The following is a 15,060-nucleotide window of genomic DNA, read 5'->3' on the forward strand; positions in this document are numbered from 1 at the left end:
GGTGTGCCGTGGTGCATACAGGCAGCAAGAAAGGCAGCAAGGGTTCTCATCCCCCCACCTGCTGCTCAGTGTTTCTACCAAAGTCCCTCCTGCTAGCCAACCACCCTCCTCCTGCAAAGCTATCTTTCTGTTATCCAACCCATTAGCCCACCATGACCCGTTAATCCACGCACACATCCTGTTGACATATCCAACCATACATCTTCCATCCATTCATCCACCCATCTATCACTCCGTCTATTCAACCACCTCAACCATCTATACACAGCCTCTCCACCAGCCAACACTTATACCCAGCCAGCCCTGTGTCTAACTGCTACTCCATCCATCCAACTACCCTCTTCTAACCAACCTCCTCTCCTCAGCCCAACCACGCCCCTGTTTACTAAACCTCAGCCCTCCACACCCCCAGCCTACTCTTGCACTCGTTTACTCGCTTGTTGACAAGCTCACTCATGTCCTCACTTTCTCATTCACTTAGTCATTCACCTGCTTCCTCATTTGCTCCATTGCTCTCTCCTCTCTGAGGTATTCATTCATTCTCACTCAATCGAGGAACTTCCAGTGGTTTCCATCTACGAGGTGATGAGTGCTGAGTGTGGGAGGAGCGGGGTTATCTCTGAGAGTCAAAGAGACCCCTCAGGGGCCGTGTGGGCAACAGACTGGGGGGGGTGCTAGAAGCTGGGAGGGGGAGAAGATAGAAGAAGGTGCCCCAAGTCTGAGGGTCTCTGTGCTTTTTGTCTCTACTGGCCCCCTTTGATCCGGTCGTGGATGAGTGTCCAAGACTTGGCCCTGGGGGCCCTGGGGTGCCATGGGTGGCCCATGGACAGGGTCAGCTCTGGGTGTACAAAGACCGTTCTGGAGCCATGTGGGAATGGGCTGAAGGAGAGAGATGAGAGGCTGAAAATGTTGCTTGGGTGAGGAGGGAGGGCAAGGCCTGAGCTGGTGCTATAGGGATGGAGAGTCGGGGCAGAAGGAATGGGGCCTGAGGCCTAGGCCGGGGGCAGATACCATTGTCACTACCATGTAGAGAAAGCCTGGGTGCCCTGTCCCCTGACCTGGCCCCTCCTCGCCTCCTCCCTCCCCCAGCTGAGGGATGCAGAGGTGGAGCGGGATGAGGAACGGAAGCAGCGTGCTCTGGCTGTGGCCGCCCGCAAGAAGCTGGAGGCAGAACTGGAGGAACTGAAGGCTCAGACAGCAGCTGCTGGGCAGGGCAAGGAGGAGGCAGTGAAGCAGCTTCGCAAGATGCAGGTAAGGCTGTGGCTTGAGCTGTGCCAGGGAGGAGAGGCCCCAGGTGTCTCCGAGCCCTCATTGGCACTCCAGGGCCAGCGATCAGCTCGGACCCTGCCCTCTTGACCCCACGAGCAGCATCCAAATTAGTCAGCACATTTAGAAACATCCGTGCCTCAAATGCTCACTTGCTTTTTATATTTTTTATTTCCTTTATTTGAAATGCTCAATTTTAAGTCCAATTTTCTCATTTTATTTTTGAAATAGAAATACTTTAGTTTTTTTTTCTAATTATGAAAGTTATACCTGGTTTATGTTTTTTTAAAAACAGTCTGTACTGTACTGTACAATACAGTGGGCACCAAAAGTCCCTATCAACTGGAATTGTGAGGATTGAGGGAAATCAGTATGTATGTATATATAATAGGGCCTGGCCCAAGGTAAATGATTGGTAAGTGTTTGCCATCATTATTATTACTGCAGACTCCAAATCTTATACCCATTTTAGGCTTATAAGGTGTTTTTCAAGTGGAGACAACTGAGGCCCAGAAAGGGGCAGTGGCTGGTTCAGGGTCACTCAGCAAGTCTATAGCCAATTTAGGATCCAAATCCAGGTCTGTCTGATGAAACCAGGCTCCTTCAGGCCTCTGGCTGCCTTCTAAGCTCAGCCAGGCCAACCCCCTCCTTTTTTATAGTCAACAAAACCAAAGACCTGAGAGGGAGAATGCTTGCCCAAAGTCACACAGCGAGTGGCCCATGGGTAGGAGCCCAGGTCTGCAGGGCTCCAGTAATGCCCTGCTTGTTCCTAAGGAGCCAAGGAGCCCCAAGGGACTTGTGCGAGGGTGGGGGGGTTTCCTGTGAAGCTCTGTAGCCAGGCTGAACCCTTCCGTCCAGGTCCAGATAAAAGAGCTATGGCGGGAGGTGGAGGAGTCACGCAGCTCCCGGGAGGAAATCTTTGTCCAGAACCGGGAGAGTGAGAAACGCCTTAAGGGGCTGGAGGCTGAGGTGCTACGACTGCAGGAGGTAAGGGCTGGGGGGGTGGGCGGGGCTGACCACATGGCCTCCAATGCCAACCTGAGGGGCAGGGGAGGGGAGAGGTCAGCTCTGTGGTAGTGAACTGGAGGAGGGAGACTGGTGGCAGGAAGGCTGGGGAGAGAGGACAAGACCTGAAGTGGAGCCAAGGGCACTCAGAGGAGAAACAAGGCAGAAATAGGAGGCAGAAGGGAGGGGGCCTGTGGGTGCTAAGGGGCAAGCGGAAGCTAGAAGAGCACACAGGAGTCTGGCCTAGTGACTGGGGGAACCTGGAGGAGGAGCAGGCTTGAAAGGAGACACTGAGCTCCGTACAAGGAGAGGGTGAGTGGCCTAGGGGCTGGGCATCGAGAGCTGGACACTGATTAGGGGCTCAGGAGTTGGATTTGAGAGAAATCTGCTTGTAGATTAAAGTTCATTCCATGGTTACCCAGGGACAGTATGTTCGTGCTTAGTAGAAAAAAGACCAGAAGACTCTCAAGTGTCAAGTATGAGGGACAGGAAGTGGATGAGACCAGCGCTCAGCTAGCTTCACCCCACCCCCCGATGCCCCTCTCTGTCGTCACAGGAACTGGCTGCCTCAGATCGCGCCCGGCGGCAGGCTCAGCAGGATCGGGACGAGATGGCAGACGAGGTGGCCAGTGGCAACCTTAGCAAGTAGGTGGCCCATGGTAATGTGGGGTGCGCCACCCTCTTCTGACTGTCCTGCCCTCTCACTCCACACCTTCCTGTTCTCCCTAGGGCAGCCATTCTGGAGGAGAAGCGTCAGCTGGAGGGGCGCCTGGGGCAGATGGAAGAGGAACTGGAGGAGGAGCAGAGCAATGCAGAGCTGCTCAATGACCGCTACCGCAAGCTGCTGCTACAGGTGGGCACAGCTCAGCCACCTCCTGCCAGCCTGGGTCCCCGCTGACCTGGGACTATAATTTTCAGTCCTCATATTCAACAAATGTATATAGTTTAATTTTTTTTGTTTGTTTTTTGATTTTTATTCTTGTTTTCATTTATCTAGTAATTTTTATTATTCAACAAATATATAAAAGGGAATATTGGACTTGGATTTTGAAGGTTGAATAGGAGTTCTTAAAGGGGGGAAAAGGCATGATGCTTTCATTCAGTTGTATTTCTGAGGTTTCTCAAGGGCTAGATCCAAAGATGAATTACGTGGGGCCTCTGTTCTATGGAGTTCCCCGGAGGAAACAGACACTGGGCTAAACTGTCATACGGTGGCAAGTGTTATAATGGAAGTACCTAGGACCCAGTACAAAGAGAAAGAAGACTCTTTCTGTAGGAGGCACAAGAAATCATTTGGAAGAAGAGATATTTGGCCTGAATTTTAAAGCATGGAACTCAGCAGAGGGAGAAAACCATGTTTTCGTTTGTTTACTTACTTGCAAATATTTTCTGAGGCTTCCAGATACCCAAATCATATTCTGAGTGATGCTAGTGACCTGGAGATGGATCACTGTATGTCTCCGCCCTCAAACACATCCTAGTTTGGTGGAGAAAACAGACTGTCCCTATATAGAAATATAAGGGAAAATTGGAGGAAACACAAGGCACTGTGGAAACCTAGAAAGGACTACTGACTTAGCCTAGAGGAAGGCTTCCTGGTGGAGGTGATGCCTTAAGAAATCTTATAGGAAGTATAGGAGTTTGCCAGGCAGACAATAGAGTAATGGGATTTCCGAAGAGAGACCTCCGTCTACATTACTTCATTAATTTTTAATCTCATATCCTGAGGCCTCTTGGGATCCATCCGCTGGCACTACTAGGGACTCAGAGAAGAGTTAGACCTCAGCCCTTAGGGAACCCCCAGGCCAGTGGAGGGGCAGTCATATTCCAGAGTGTTACACATATTCCCTCTCACTTAGAATAAAATCTCAGTCACCTACAATGCCCCACACAGTCTGGTCCCCAGCTAACTCAGATCTCATCTCTAACTCCTCTCCTGCTAGCTCACTTTGCTTCTGCCACACCAGTCTCCTCACTTTTCCTTGACTAAGCCAAGATTATTCCCACCTCAGGGCCTTTGCACTTGCTGTTTCCTCCTCCTGGAAAGCTCTTCTCTGAGTGCATCAAATGGCTAACTCCCTTAAAACAGTGTTCCCTGACCACACTGTGTAAAACAGCCACTCTCCCTCCTGTGATTTCTCTCTGCTTTAATTTTCTTCATATCATCACTACCTAGTATTATATTATATATTTACTTGTTTGTCTATTGTTCATCTCCCCAACAGAATTTGAGAACCTTGAGAGCAGGGCCTTTGTCTTAGTTTTTGTCCACTGCTATATCCCCAGTGCCTAAAACAGTGCTGAGTACACAGTAGGTTCTCATTATAAATCAAATGAATAAGACAATATGTGCTTTAATGAAGGGAGCATAGGGTACTACAACTGTGTAAAAGATGGCGTGACTTGGGCCGGCCCGTGGCTCACTCGGGAGAGTGTGGTGCTGATAACACCAAGGCCACGGGTTCGGATTCCATATAGGGATGGCTGGTTTGCTCATTGGGTGAGCGTGGTGCTGACAACACCAAGTCAAAGGTTAAGATCCCCTTACCGGTCATCTTTAAAAAAAAAAAAAAAGTTCTTTATATTTACTTTTTTTAACTGAGCAAGATTCAACTAAAGTAATAAAGCTCTGAAGAGGTAGAAGGAAGTGATTACCCTAAAAACAAGGATAACGTGCTGTTTTGGGCAGAAGGAAGGGGCTATTGTTAGGATGAGTGCATAAAGAAGCTTCTGGGATGGCAAAGTTCTATATCTTGACTAGGGTGGTGGTGACAATGGTGTTTGCTTTTTTTTTTTTTTTTTTGCAGCTAACCAGTATGGGGATCTGAACCCTTGACCTTGTTGTTACAACACCACACTCTAACCAGCTGAGCTAACTGGCCAGCCCATGTTTGCCTTTTTATTTTATTTTATTTATTTATTTATTTATTTATTTAATTAATTTAAATTAATTAATTTGTCTGGTAAGGCAATCTTCACCCTTGACTTGGTGTTGTCAGCACCATGCTCTCCCAAGTGAGCTAACCGGCCATCCCTATGTAGGGATCTGAACCCGTGGCCTTGGTGTTATCAGCACCACACTCTCCTAAGTTGAGCCACAGGACGGCCCCATGTTTGCCTTTTAGTAACTCATGAAGCCATACATTTGATTAGTGTTTGGTTTTCTGTATCACTTTTATTTTACAATGAATAAAAAGTTTAAAAAATAAAAGAGAAAATGCTAATCAGTATGTCAGTGTGTTCCTGTGAAGGTGGAATGAAACAAAGTAGGAATCAGACTGGGTCTGACTCATTTCTGTGTCCCCAGCACAGGGCCTTGTTCAGAGTACTAGGTGAGTAAATAAACAAGAACTATTATTAGGAGTGTGTTTACACATTTGCAATGTAGTAGCCACTGTTAATTGAGGCAGTGTTTCTCAAAATGATCTTGCATATCACTCCTATCACACCCACCTGAGATGCTTGTTATAAATGCAGATTCATAGATCGCACTCCAGACCTGCTCTGTCCACCAGAATCTCTGGAGGGTAGGACCTTGAGTCTGCATTTTTGTCCACAAGCTCCCCAGATGGCCCTGGTGCAAACAAAAGTGTGATAACCCTTGAAATAGACTCATTCACAGTCAGAGGTAGAATTTATAGCACTTAAACAAGTTTGTGATGGTCTCATGGACTTATTAAAATAGCAAAAAAACTATCGAAAAGATTAAAGCCCAGTGCTGGCAATGCTATTGGGTGATAAGTCAATGACCACAAATTCAAGCTAGCAGTTGCTGACTATTTAGTATGTATTGGGCTCTGTGCCATGCACCTAACAATTATCAGCTTGCTTAATTCTGGGAGGTCTCTGGATTTGCCTACCATGACTACACCATGACATGCTGCCCCTTCCCGCCTACTACAGGTAGAGTCATTGACCACAGAGTTGTCTGCTGAACGCAGTTTCTCAGCTAAGGCAGAAAGTGGGCGGCAGCAGCTGGAACGACAGATCCAGGAGCTACGGGGACGCCTGGGTGAGGAGGATGCTGGGGCTCGGGCCCGCCAAAAGATGATCATTGCTGCCCTTGAGTCTAAGCTGGCACAGGCTGAGGAGCAGTTGGAACAGGAGAGCAGGTAAGTGGGAGAGGAGACCATGGGTGGAAGGTGACCCCCACATTCTGGTCCGTGAGAGGAAGGGAACTTGTGTTACAAACACCTGGGTTAGAAACATCTAGAAGGCATCATAATGTTAACAATTTCTGATTTCGTATATCATTTAGAATGCTTTGGGCTGCAAGTTAACTGCAGTCCCACAATATTAGTCCATTTTCTGTCACTTACAATAAAATACCTGAAACTGGGTATTTTATAAGAAAAAAAGTATTTCTTATAGTTTTGGGGGCTGGGAAGTCCATGGTCCTGAGAACACGTCTGGTGAATGCCTTCTGCTTGGTGGTGACTCTCTATACGGGCTATGGCAACACAGGGTATCACACAGCAAGAATGGCAAGAGCTTTTTCATGTGCTCTCCTTATCAAGCTGCTAATCTACACCCACAGCAACCCATTGAACCATCAACCCATTACTCCATGAATGGATTAATCCATTTGTGAGGGTGCAGTCCTCATGATCCAATCACCTCTCAAAAGCCCCACCTTTCAAATATTATAATCAGATTTCCCACCCTCTTAACACTGTTACAAGAGGGATCAAGTTTCTAACATACAAATTTTGGGGGACACATTTGACCCATAGCACCCACTAAGAGTCTGATTTGCACAATAATGTAGTGGTTAGCTATAGCTGTGTAACAAACCACCCTAAAATTTTGTGGCTTAATACAATGACTATTTATTATTGCTCATGAGTCTTTGGGCTGGCTGATAGGTTTTCCCCATCTGGGCTTGGTGAATCTCACTCATGCATCTCTGCTCAACTGAGGGTCAGCTAGATGGATTTAGTCATCTTGGCTAGGCTGTCATAGGTCTAATGCCTTGCCTGGGACAACTAAACTTAACTTGACTCTGCTCTGTGTGGCCTCTCATCTTCCAGTAGGCTAGTCCAGGATTGTTCATATGGCAGAGTCAAGGTTCCAAGAGTGAAGGAAAGAGTTAAAGATTTCTTGAGGCCTAGATTTGGAAGTAGCACTATGTCACTTCTGCCACATCCAGTTAACCAACACAAGTTATGTGGCCAACTCAGATTCAAGGGAATGGGGAAGTAGATATCACCACTTGATGGTAGCAGTTGCAAAGTCATATTACCAAGGGTGTAGATACAGGAGGGATTGAGAATTGGGACCATTTTTTCTATCAGTCTTCCTAAAAGAGGAATTTCTTTTCCTGACATAGGATGTCAGGAGCCAGGCAGCCGAAAGATGGTAGGGCTGTGGGTCAGCATCTGTGTAGTTACTTTAGTCTTTCCCTCTTGGTCACAAAATGGCTGCACTTGCACTAAGCATCACACCCACACACATCCATGTTCAGAGCCAGGAAGCAGCTGCAGTATGGGGCTGAAAGAGTTTCCATCTCCAGTTGTTGAACAACCATTAAGAGCCCCTTAATGTTCCCAGTTGAGAACAACTGTGCTAGTAAAACCAACAGAATATTTATTATTAAGCTTAATACATGTCACTCTTCCAATACAATATATTTTTCTGTGGCTCAGTACAATTCAGCAACAATAGTTACAGCAATACAGATAGTTCCCACTAATTGAGCACTTAGTATATATATATATATATTAGGTGCTGGACTACCTGTGTATACATACGATATCACATAATCCTTGTGAGAGAAGGACCATTGTTATCGCTATTTTATGTATAGGAAAACTGAGGTCAATAACTTTCTGTTCATTATAAATTACCCAGTCTCAGGCATTTTGTTTTAACAGCACAAAATGGACCAAGACACTCTGAAAGCCCAAAGATCCGTCAACCATCTCTGGGTGTCTTCTATCCATCTCACTCACACACTTTCCCTGGGCAAGCTCATCTACACTCCGGGTTTCCACAATTGTCAACAGGCTGGTGTCTGCTAAATCTGTCTCCCGGGCTCCAGCCTGGTTCAGCCGTGGGCCCAGGCCACCCAGCAGACCCCTCACACCCCTCAGGTCCCCTACTGACCTCAGCATCTTCTCCCAAACCATGCAGAGATTCCATGCCCTCTCTCAGCACATCACCCTGCATGTGGTCAGCAACCCTGAAGCCCCCAAAACCCTTCCTTAGGGTTTTTATGGGGGCCTCATTATGTAGGCATGATTGATTAAATCATTGGCTATTGGTGATTGACTTAAAATTCAGCCTCTATCCCTTTCCTGGAAGTCAGGGGTGGGCCTGAAAGTTCCAATCCTCTAATCACATGGTTGGTTCTCCTGGAACTAGCTGTCCAGGAGCCCCAGCCAGCAATCATCTCATTAACACACGAAAAGACACATCCTGGGGTCTTAGGAGCTGTGCACCAGGAAACCAAGATGAAAATCAAATATATATTTATTGTAAATCACAATATCACTAGAGACATTTTTAGGAACATCAGATATCTTAGTAGAAGCCAAGGACATAGATACCCTGGAGAAGGGAGCCTGGGTGCCAGTGTCTGGCCAGAGTAGACCATGGGAGCTGGTTGGGGGATGGGAAAGAGGGAAGAGGTCAGTCCAAGAACAGTATGACAACCACTGGACAAGGCTATGGGGACAGAACCCTAGATTGAACACCTCTCCTGAGGAGGAATCCTCATTCCTCTCTTCAGAGAACGCATCCTCTCTGGTAAGCTGGTGCGCAGAGCTGAGAAGCGGCTTAAAGAAGTGGTGCTCCAGGTGGAGGAAGAGCGGAGGGTGGCCGATCAGCTCCGGGACCAGGTAAACAGATGACATCATTAGGGAGCAGTGGTGAGTGGAGAAATAGCTCAGGCCATCTCAGGAAGTAGTGACCCCACCAACACAAGAAGTAACATGCAGGTGCTGAACTGGAACTCAGTGCAGATACTGCCCTGGGGCTTGGAGCATCAGCAGAGGGTTGGAATCAGTGCCTTTGCAATCCATAAATTCTGGCATCTAGGAAGGGCCCTATATGGAGCTGAGGCAGCCAGGATAGTGAAACCCTACTCAGAAATTAGACCAGGACTGAAATAACAACAGATAATGTTTATAGAGTGCTTTCTATTTACCAGGCACTGTGCTAAAGAAATAGCATGTAGTACATTTTATTCTTATCAGATCCCTATCAGGTAGAATTTATTATTTCTACTCTTATTCATGTAAGGAAACTGAGGCACAGAAAGGTGAAGTAACTTTGTTTAAAACTATTTAGTTAGTAAGAGGTGGGGTCAGGATTCAAACCCCAGCACTCTTGCCCCAGAGTCTGTGCCCTTAATTGTTTATTGAACAGTTACTGTCTCAAGCAACTACTTTTTAAAAAAATACACACTTGCGTTTTCTCACTAGCCCCATTTCACAGATGAAGAAACTGAAACTTTAAGAGGGACTATAGTTTTCATCAAAGTCACAGAGTTATTAGGTGATAAGCCTGGATCAGATCCCAGGTCTGTCTGAAGAGACATAGCCCTTGTGCCCTTAAAAGCTCAGCTGTGCTTTATTTGTCATTCATTCCACAAATAAATTATTGAGCCCCCACTACTGTGTAGCCAGGCAGTGTGGTAGGCATTAGGAATATGGATGTAAATGAGACAGGAGATCCCTGCCCTCATGGGGCTCACATATTCAGCATAGGAAAAGACTCAGTAAACCCATAAACAAGCAAAGGTAATTACAAATTGTGACAAGGGGTATGAGGAAAAGAAGAGAATGAAGAGAGGGGAAGAAACAGAGGATTGTGGAATAGTCTTTAGATTAGAGGGTCTTCCCCAGAGAGGAAGACCTCTCTGAAGTGGTGACATTTGATCTGCTACCTGAAGGGTGAGGAAGATCCAGGTAGAGGGAACAGCAAGTGCAAAGGCCCTGAAGTATAGAAATAAACTTGGTAAATTCAGAGCAAAAAGCAGACCAGTATGGCTAGAGAGAAGAATGGGGTGGGAGAGATGAATGATAAGAAATGAGGTCAGATCATGTGTTTTCCCTCTCTGGAGAAAGAAGTTGGCAAAGTTGGTCTGGTCAGTGGGTTTATGGGAAGAAGAGACATGGACAAGAATAAGACTCTGCAGGGCCTGGAATGCTAGGCTGAGGGGCTGAGACCTTTTTCCAGGGGTATTGGGGAGCCACGAGAGAGCTGTGAGCAGGGAAGGGCAGGGTCAGCTTTGGATGTAGAGAGACCCTTCTGAGGCCATGTGGGGAACTGCTTGGAGGGAAGAGACTGGAGGCTGGGGTGGAGGCTGGCATAAGGGTCTTAAGGGGAAAGGACAAGGCCTGAACAGAGAGCAGGGGCAGGAGGGATGGGGCTGGGGATTAGTGGGCTGTGGAGAGGGTGGGGGTGAGTACAGCACCCTGAGATATGACCTGGTCCCCCTGCTCCTGCCAAGCTGGAGAAAGGAAACCTTCGATCGAAGCAGCTGAAGCGGCAGTTAGAGGAGGCCGAAGAGGAAGCATCCCGGGCTCAGGCCGGCCGTCGGAGGCTGCAGCGTGAGCTGGAGGATGTCACAGAGTCAGCTGAGTCTATGAACCGTGAGGTGACCACGCTGAGGAACCGACTCCGGTATGGCCTCCCACACATGTGCCTGATGGGTGGGCAGCACCCTCACTCTGTAAACCCTAGGGATGCATGAGGCCAGGTCCTTGCCAGGGGCAGCAAGATGGAGAAATGGGGTCCATGGGTGTGTGGGGGTGTGGGAACAGGAACTGTGTTGGGGGAGAGCCAGACCCAAGGTAACTTCTTTCTTCCCACCCCTCTTTCTCCTTGTCTCATCTCTGTGTCCTCTATTTTCTGATTTTGTATCTCAATCTTTCTGTCCATTCTTCATCTTTTTCCATCCCTTTGTCTTTCTGTCCCCCATCTCTTTCTACCCCCACCATTGCCCTCTGTCCATCTCTCTTCTCCTGTAATTTTGTTCTGTCTTTCCCCATCTCTCTCTCTCTATGTCCTCCTGTCCCCCTCCTCCCTCATTTTATCTCTGTGTCCTGTCTCTTCTTCTCCCTACAGACGCGGTCCCCTCACCTTCACCACACGCACAGTGCGGCAGGTCTTCCGGCTGGAGGAGGGTGTGGCATCCGATGAGGAGGCTGAGGAGGCAGAGCCGGGGTCTGGGCCACCACCCCCAGAGTCTGACAGCCCCCCACCAGCCCAGCCCCAGTGATCCCACCCTGCACCCAGATGCACTAATGGACAGGGCCTGGGCCCATCCCTCCCTCGCCCCCGTGGGCACCTATCCCAGGAACTCTGCCCTCTGCCTTCTTGCACTTTGGAAATGGTGCCACCCTCTGGCACTTTGGCATTTATCAACTCCACCCTGTGCCCCCTGAGACCTCCCATCAACCAATGACCCCTAACACAGAGGAGCAAACCAGGTAGGGAGGCAAGGACTGGGCTCTTTTGCTTGGGGGAAGATGGATGTAATTGGCAGGATGTGGTCCCATCAGCTCCCTGTCCTTTTTTCAGTTGTTAATGACCTATATATATTAGACAGGGAGCAAGGTGGGCTCCCCATTTGCTCTGCTCCTCTCTGTCTCTGTCTCTCTGTTTGTCCCTCTCTCATGGTCTGTCTGTCTGTCTTTCTCTGCATCTTTCTCTCTAAGTCTCTCTCCCTCTCTTTCTCTTCTCTCTCCATGTAACCACTCTCCTCCCTCCATTTCTGCCCCCACCATTGAACTTCTAAGTGACAGGCCTCCACCAGCGTTGGACCCTTACAAAGGGGTGGGATAAGGGCACTCCTCTCATTTCCTCTCCCTCCCCACACTCTGCTCTCCTATCTGGTTGCTTTGTGTGATCTTGTTTGGGGTTTGCTGTGGGATCTGGAGGAGTCTCCCTTACACTCTCAGCCTCCAGGCTCTGGCAGAAATAAACTTCAACCTCCAACTGGACCCTTCACTGGGGCTGTGTATGTGTTCCTGCAGGGGGTCTCTGATGGGGTGGTAGGTGGAGGAGACTGCTGGTTCCAATCATGGCTGCAACATGCATGGGGGACATCCTGTGGACCAGGCACTTAACAGAAAATAACTCATTTCCTCTTCACCCCACCCTCGAAGATATTCCTCCATTATACAGATGAGGAAACTGAGGCTCAGAGTGGTTGTGTCCCTCACGCCAAGCCTCCCAGTCAGAGAGTGCCAGAAGGGATGCGCACTCAGACCAACTCTCAAGTCTTCGCAGAAAAATGAAAGCAGTGACTATTTATGCTAGGCACTGTGCTAAGTGAATGATGTTTGTCCCAACCCTGAGCACAGCCTTAGAGGTATAGATTTCATTGCTCTCCGTTTCCTAGAACAGTGTGTGGCACATAGTAGGCATTCAGTAAATATTTGCTGAGTGAATAAATCACGACCCCTCCTGTCCATTTAGAGCGGTGGAAACAGGTTCAGAGGAGCTGAGTGACTTGCTCAAGGACACACAGCTACTAAAAAGTTGCACCAGGGTCTGAACCCAGGCAATCTGGCTTCAGAGTCAGCAATATGGAGTGTGGGACCCTCAGTCCCTGAGCCCACACTGGGGACCCAGGTCCACCCCACCCCTGGGAACTAGCCACCCTCATCTAGGGGCTCACATTCCCCAGACTCATTCCTCACAGACTTTTCAGTTAGGGATATTGATCCCCATTTTTACCATCAGAGAAACTGAGGCAGGTACTTGTCAACCCCAAACAATGACATGAGAGCTGGTGGCCCAGGGGGTGTCTGGACCACCAAACCACCAAAGTCCATACCCTTGCCACTCTTTAAGTCCCAATCTCTCTGGGTACCCCCAACCCCTATCAGTAGACCTTCCCGTAAGACAAACAGGCAGCAACTTTAAATGAAAAGGAAACTTTTATTTTTGAGGAATGAGACGGTGGGTGGGAAGGGGACATGACACTTTTTCTTTGGGGAGGGGAGGTGACATGCGGCAGCTTCTGCATTGGGCGGTTCATGCACCCAGGGTGGGCGTGGGGGAGGCTCGGGGGAGAGGCCTTGCCAACCCCTCCCTCCCTGCCCTGCGGGTGGGCTAAGAAGACCCGCCGTTAGCACCAGAGTTGGACGATTTGTAGACCTCCCCTCCCCACACTGACTCCGGACCCCCGCCCCCATCCCTGAGAGCGCCTCCTCGCCACTCCCCGTCCCCCCGGACAGGCCAGGCCCGCCCCGCCCACATTCGAGTGAGCGAAACTTATTGCTCTGTGTGTGTGTGTGTGCGCGTGTGTGTGCACGTGTGTGTGTTGGAGAGGAAGAGCCGCTGAGCTCAGGAAGACACCTCCACCCCCCGCCATTCGTCCTCCCCAGTCGCCCCGCCCCCTGCCCCGTGTCCGTGCAGGAGGGGCGCGTCATGCAGCGCATGCGTGTGGTTGCAGGCACCCTGGCGGCCGCTGGGGAAAAGGGGGAGCCGGACTTGGAAGTAGTCCCTTTAGCTCGCTCTCTCTCCCTCCCCGAATCCCGCACTGTTTGTTGACTTGGGGGACGAGGGAGGGGACGAGAATCACGTTTTTGTAGTTTGTAATGACTGTGGTTGTTTTTAAAAGCTGAACTAAAAAGCTGGGTACATGTGGCGGATTGGCGAGCGGGAGGGAGACGTTGAGAAGAGGTCAGTACCCTTTTGGTAAAGACCCGCACCCCCTTTCCCCGCCCCGTTCGGCTTTCGTGAGGCTCAGGGGAAACTGGGGGCTTTTTAAAGAAGTTGAACCCTTTGGCAATATGATCAGTCCCCACCCCGTACCCTGGTGTCTGGATCCCCTAGCCCTTTGCCCGGCCCCCACCAGAACCCGTCCCACCCCTCACCCCTGATTCACCAGGGTTTAGGGCCCGAGGGAAGGATGGGGGGGACTCAAAATGCCCCTTGCATAGGAATCGTTGCATCCAGAATCGTGCTCAGTGACGACCCCCACCCACACTCAGGCGGGGTGGTGGATTCCTGAGGCCGTGGGAGCAGAGGGAGGGAGGTCGCTAATTCCGTGGGTCCCTAGCTACAAAAGGGGTCCGCTAAGGACTCTGGGACCGGGGTGGTCTCTGGGCTTGGGGGAGGTAGCGCATCCTTGAGCCAGGATGGAATATGAGAAATGATTCTCCACCAATGAGTGTAGCGGGGCGAGGAACGCTGGGGAAGGGCGGGCTGGGATCTCAGCCGAGTCGGGCATATTGTCGTTTTCCATGCTTCTGGTATTTCAGTGTCACTCCATTCGTGCACAGCCTCTATGATCATTTGTAGACAACTTTTAACCTAAATAAACTGTCCCGGCCAACCAGCAATACCTGGATGTACCGCTTATGTGCAAAATGTGCACATTCAAGACAAAACTTTAAAACAAGCGTTTGTCCTTGTACTGCTGAAAACCTGAGCACACCACCCAGGGTACAAATACGCCCCTCTGGGAAACACTGGTCTCCATTACGAGGGTACCTTTTGGATACCAGTTCAGAGAAGGGGCTTTGGGGGGCAGGATTAGACATAAGAAGAGGGGTGCCCTGGGAAGATCTGATTCCTTGGAATTGCAGACAGGTTGAGCCTATCTTGGAGGTGGATGAGCCTGATGTTAGGGATTTGGGGATATCTGGGGGAGGGCAGGCCTGAGGATCTGGAGGTGTACAGGAAATGTCAGAGTTGTGGAAAAGATCTGGAGCATCCCAAAGGCTGAAACTGGGCTGGAGAGCTGGGTCAAATCTTGGAGGCTTGAGAACTGCTGGCATGCAGTCCAGGGAATTTGGTGGGGGTGTTGGGGGGAGGGGTAGCATCTGT

General features: G+C 49.4%; 1 protein-coding gene across 3 annotated transcripts in view; it reads left to right on the forward strand.

Annotated features, from left to right (window-relative positions):
* MYH14 (myosin heavy chain 14) overlaps positions 1–12,228 on the forward strand; it is an 87,340-nt gene extending 75,112 nt beyond the window's left edge. For all 3 annotated transcript variants that reach the window (XM_063092200.1, XM_063092199.1, XM_063092201.1), the window contains 8 exons: positions 1,090–1,251; positions 2,125–2,253; positions 2,828–2,916; positions 3,001–3,124; positions 6,175–6,383; positions 9,002–9,110; positions 10,727–10,899; positions 11,344–12,228. In XM_063092200.1, coding sequence (XP_062948270.1) covers positions 1,090–1,251; positions 2,125–2,253; positions 2,828–2,916; positions 3,001–3,124; positions 6,175–6,383; positions 9,002–9,110; positions 10,727–10,899; positions 11,344–11,497 — 1,149 coding nt within the window. In that variant the 3' untranslated portion in view covers positions 11,498–12,228. The remainder of the gene's footprint in view (positions 1–1,089; positions 1,252–2,124; positions 2,254–2,827; positions 2,917–3,000; positions 3,125–6,174; positions 6,384–9,001; positions 9,111–10,726; positions 10,900–11,343) is intronic.
* The last annotated feature ends 2,832 nt before the right edge of the window (positions 12,229–15,060 follow it).

Source organism: Cynocephalus volans, chromosome 3 (assembly GCF_027409185.1).
Source record: "Cynocephalus volans isolate mCynVol1 chromosome 3, mCynVol1.pri, whole genome shotgun sequence".
Taxonomy (NCBI): Eukaryota; Metazoa; Chordata; class Mammalia; order Dermoptera; family Cynocephalidae; genus Cynocephalus; species Cynocephalus volans.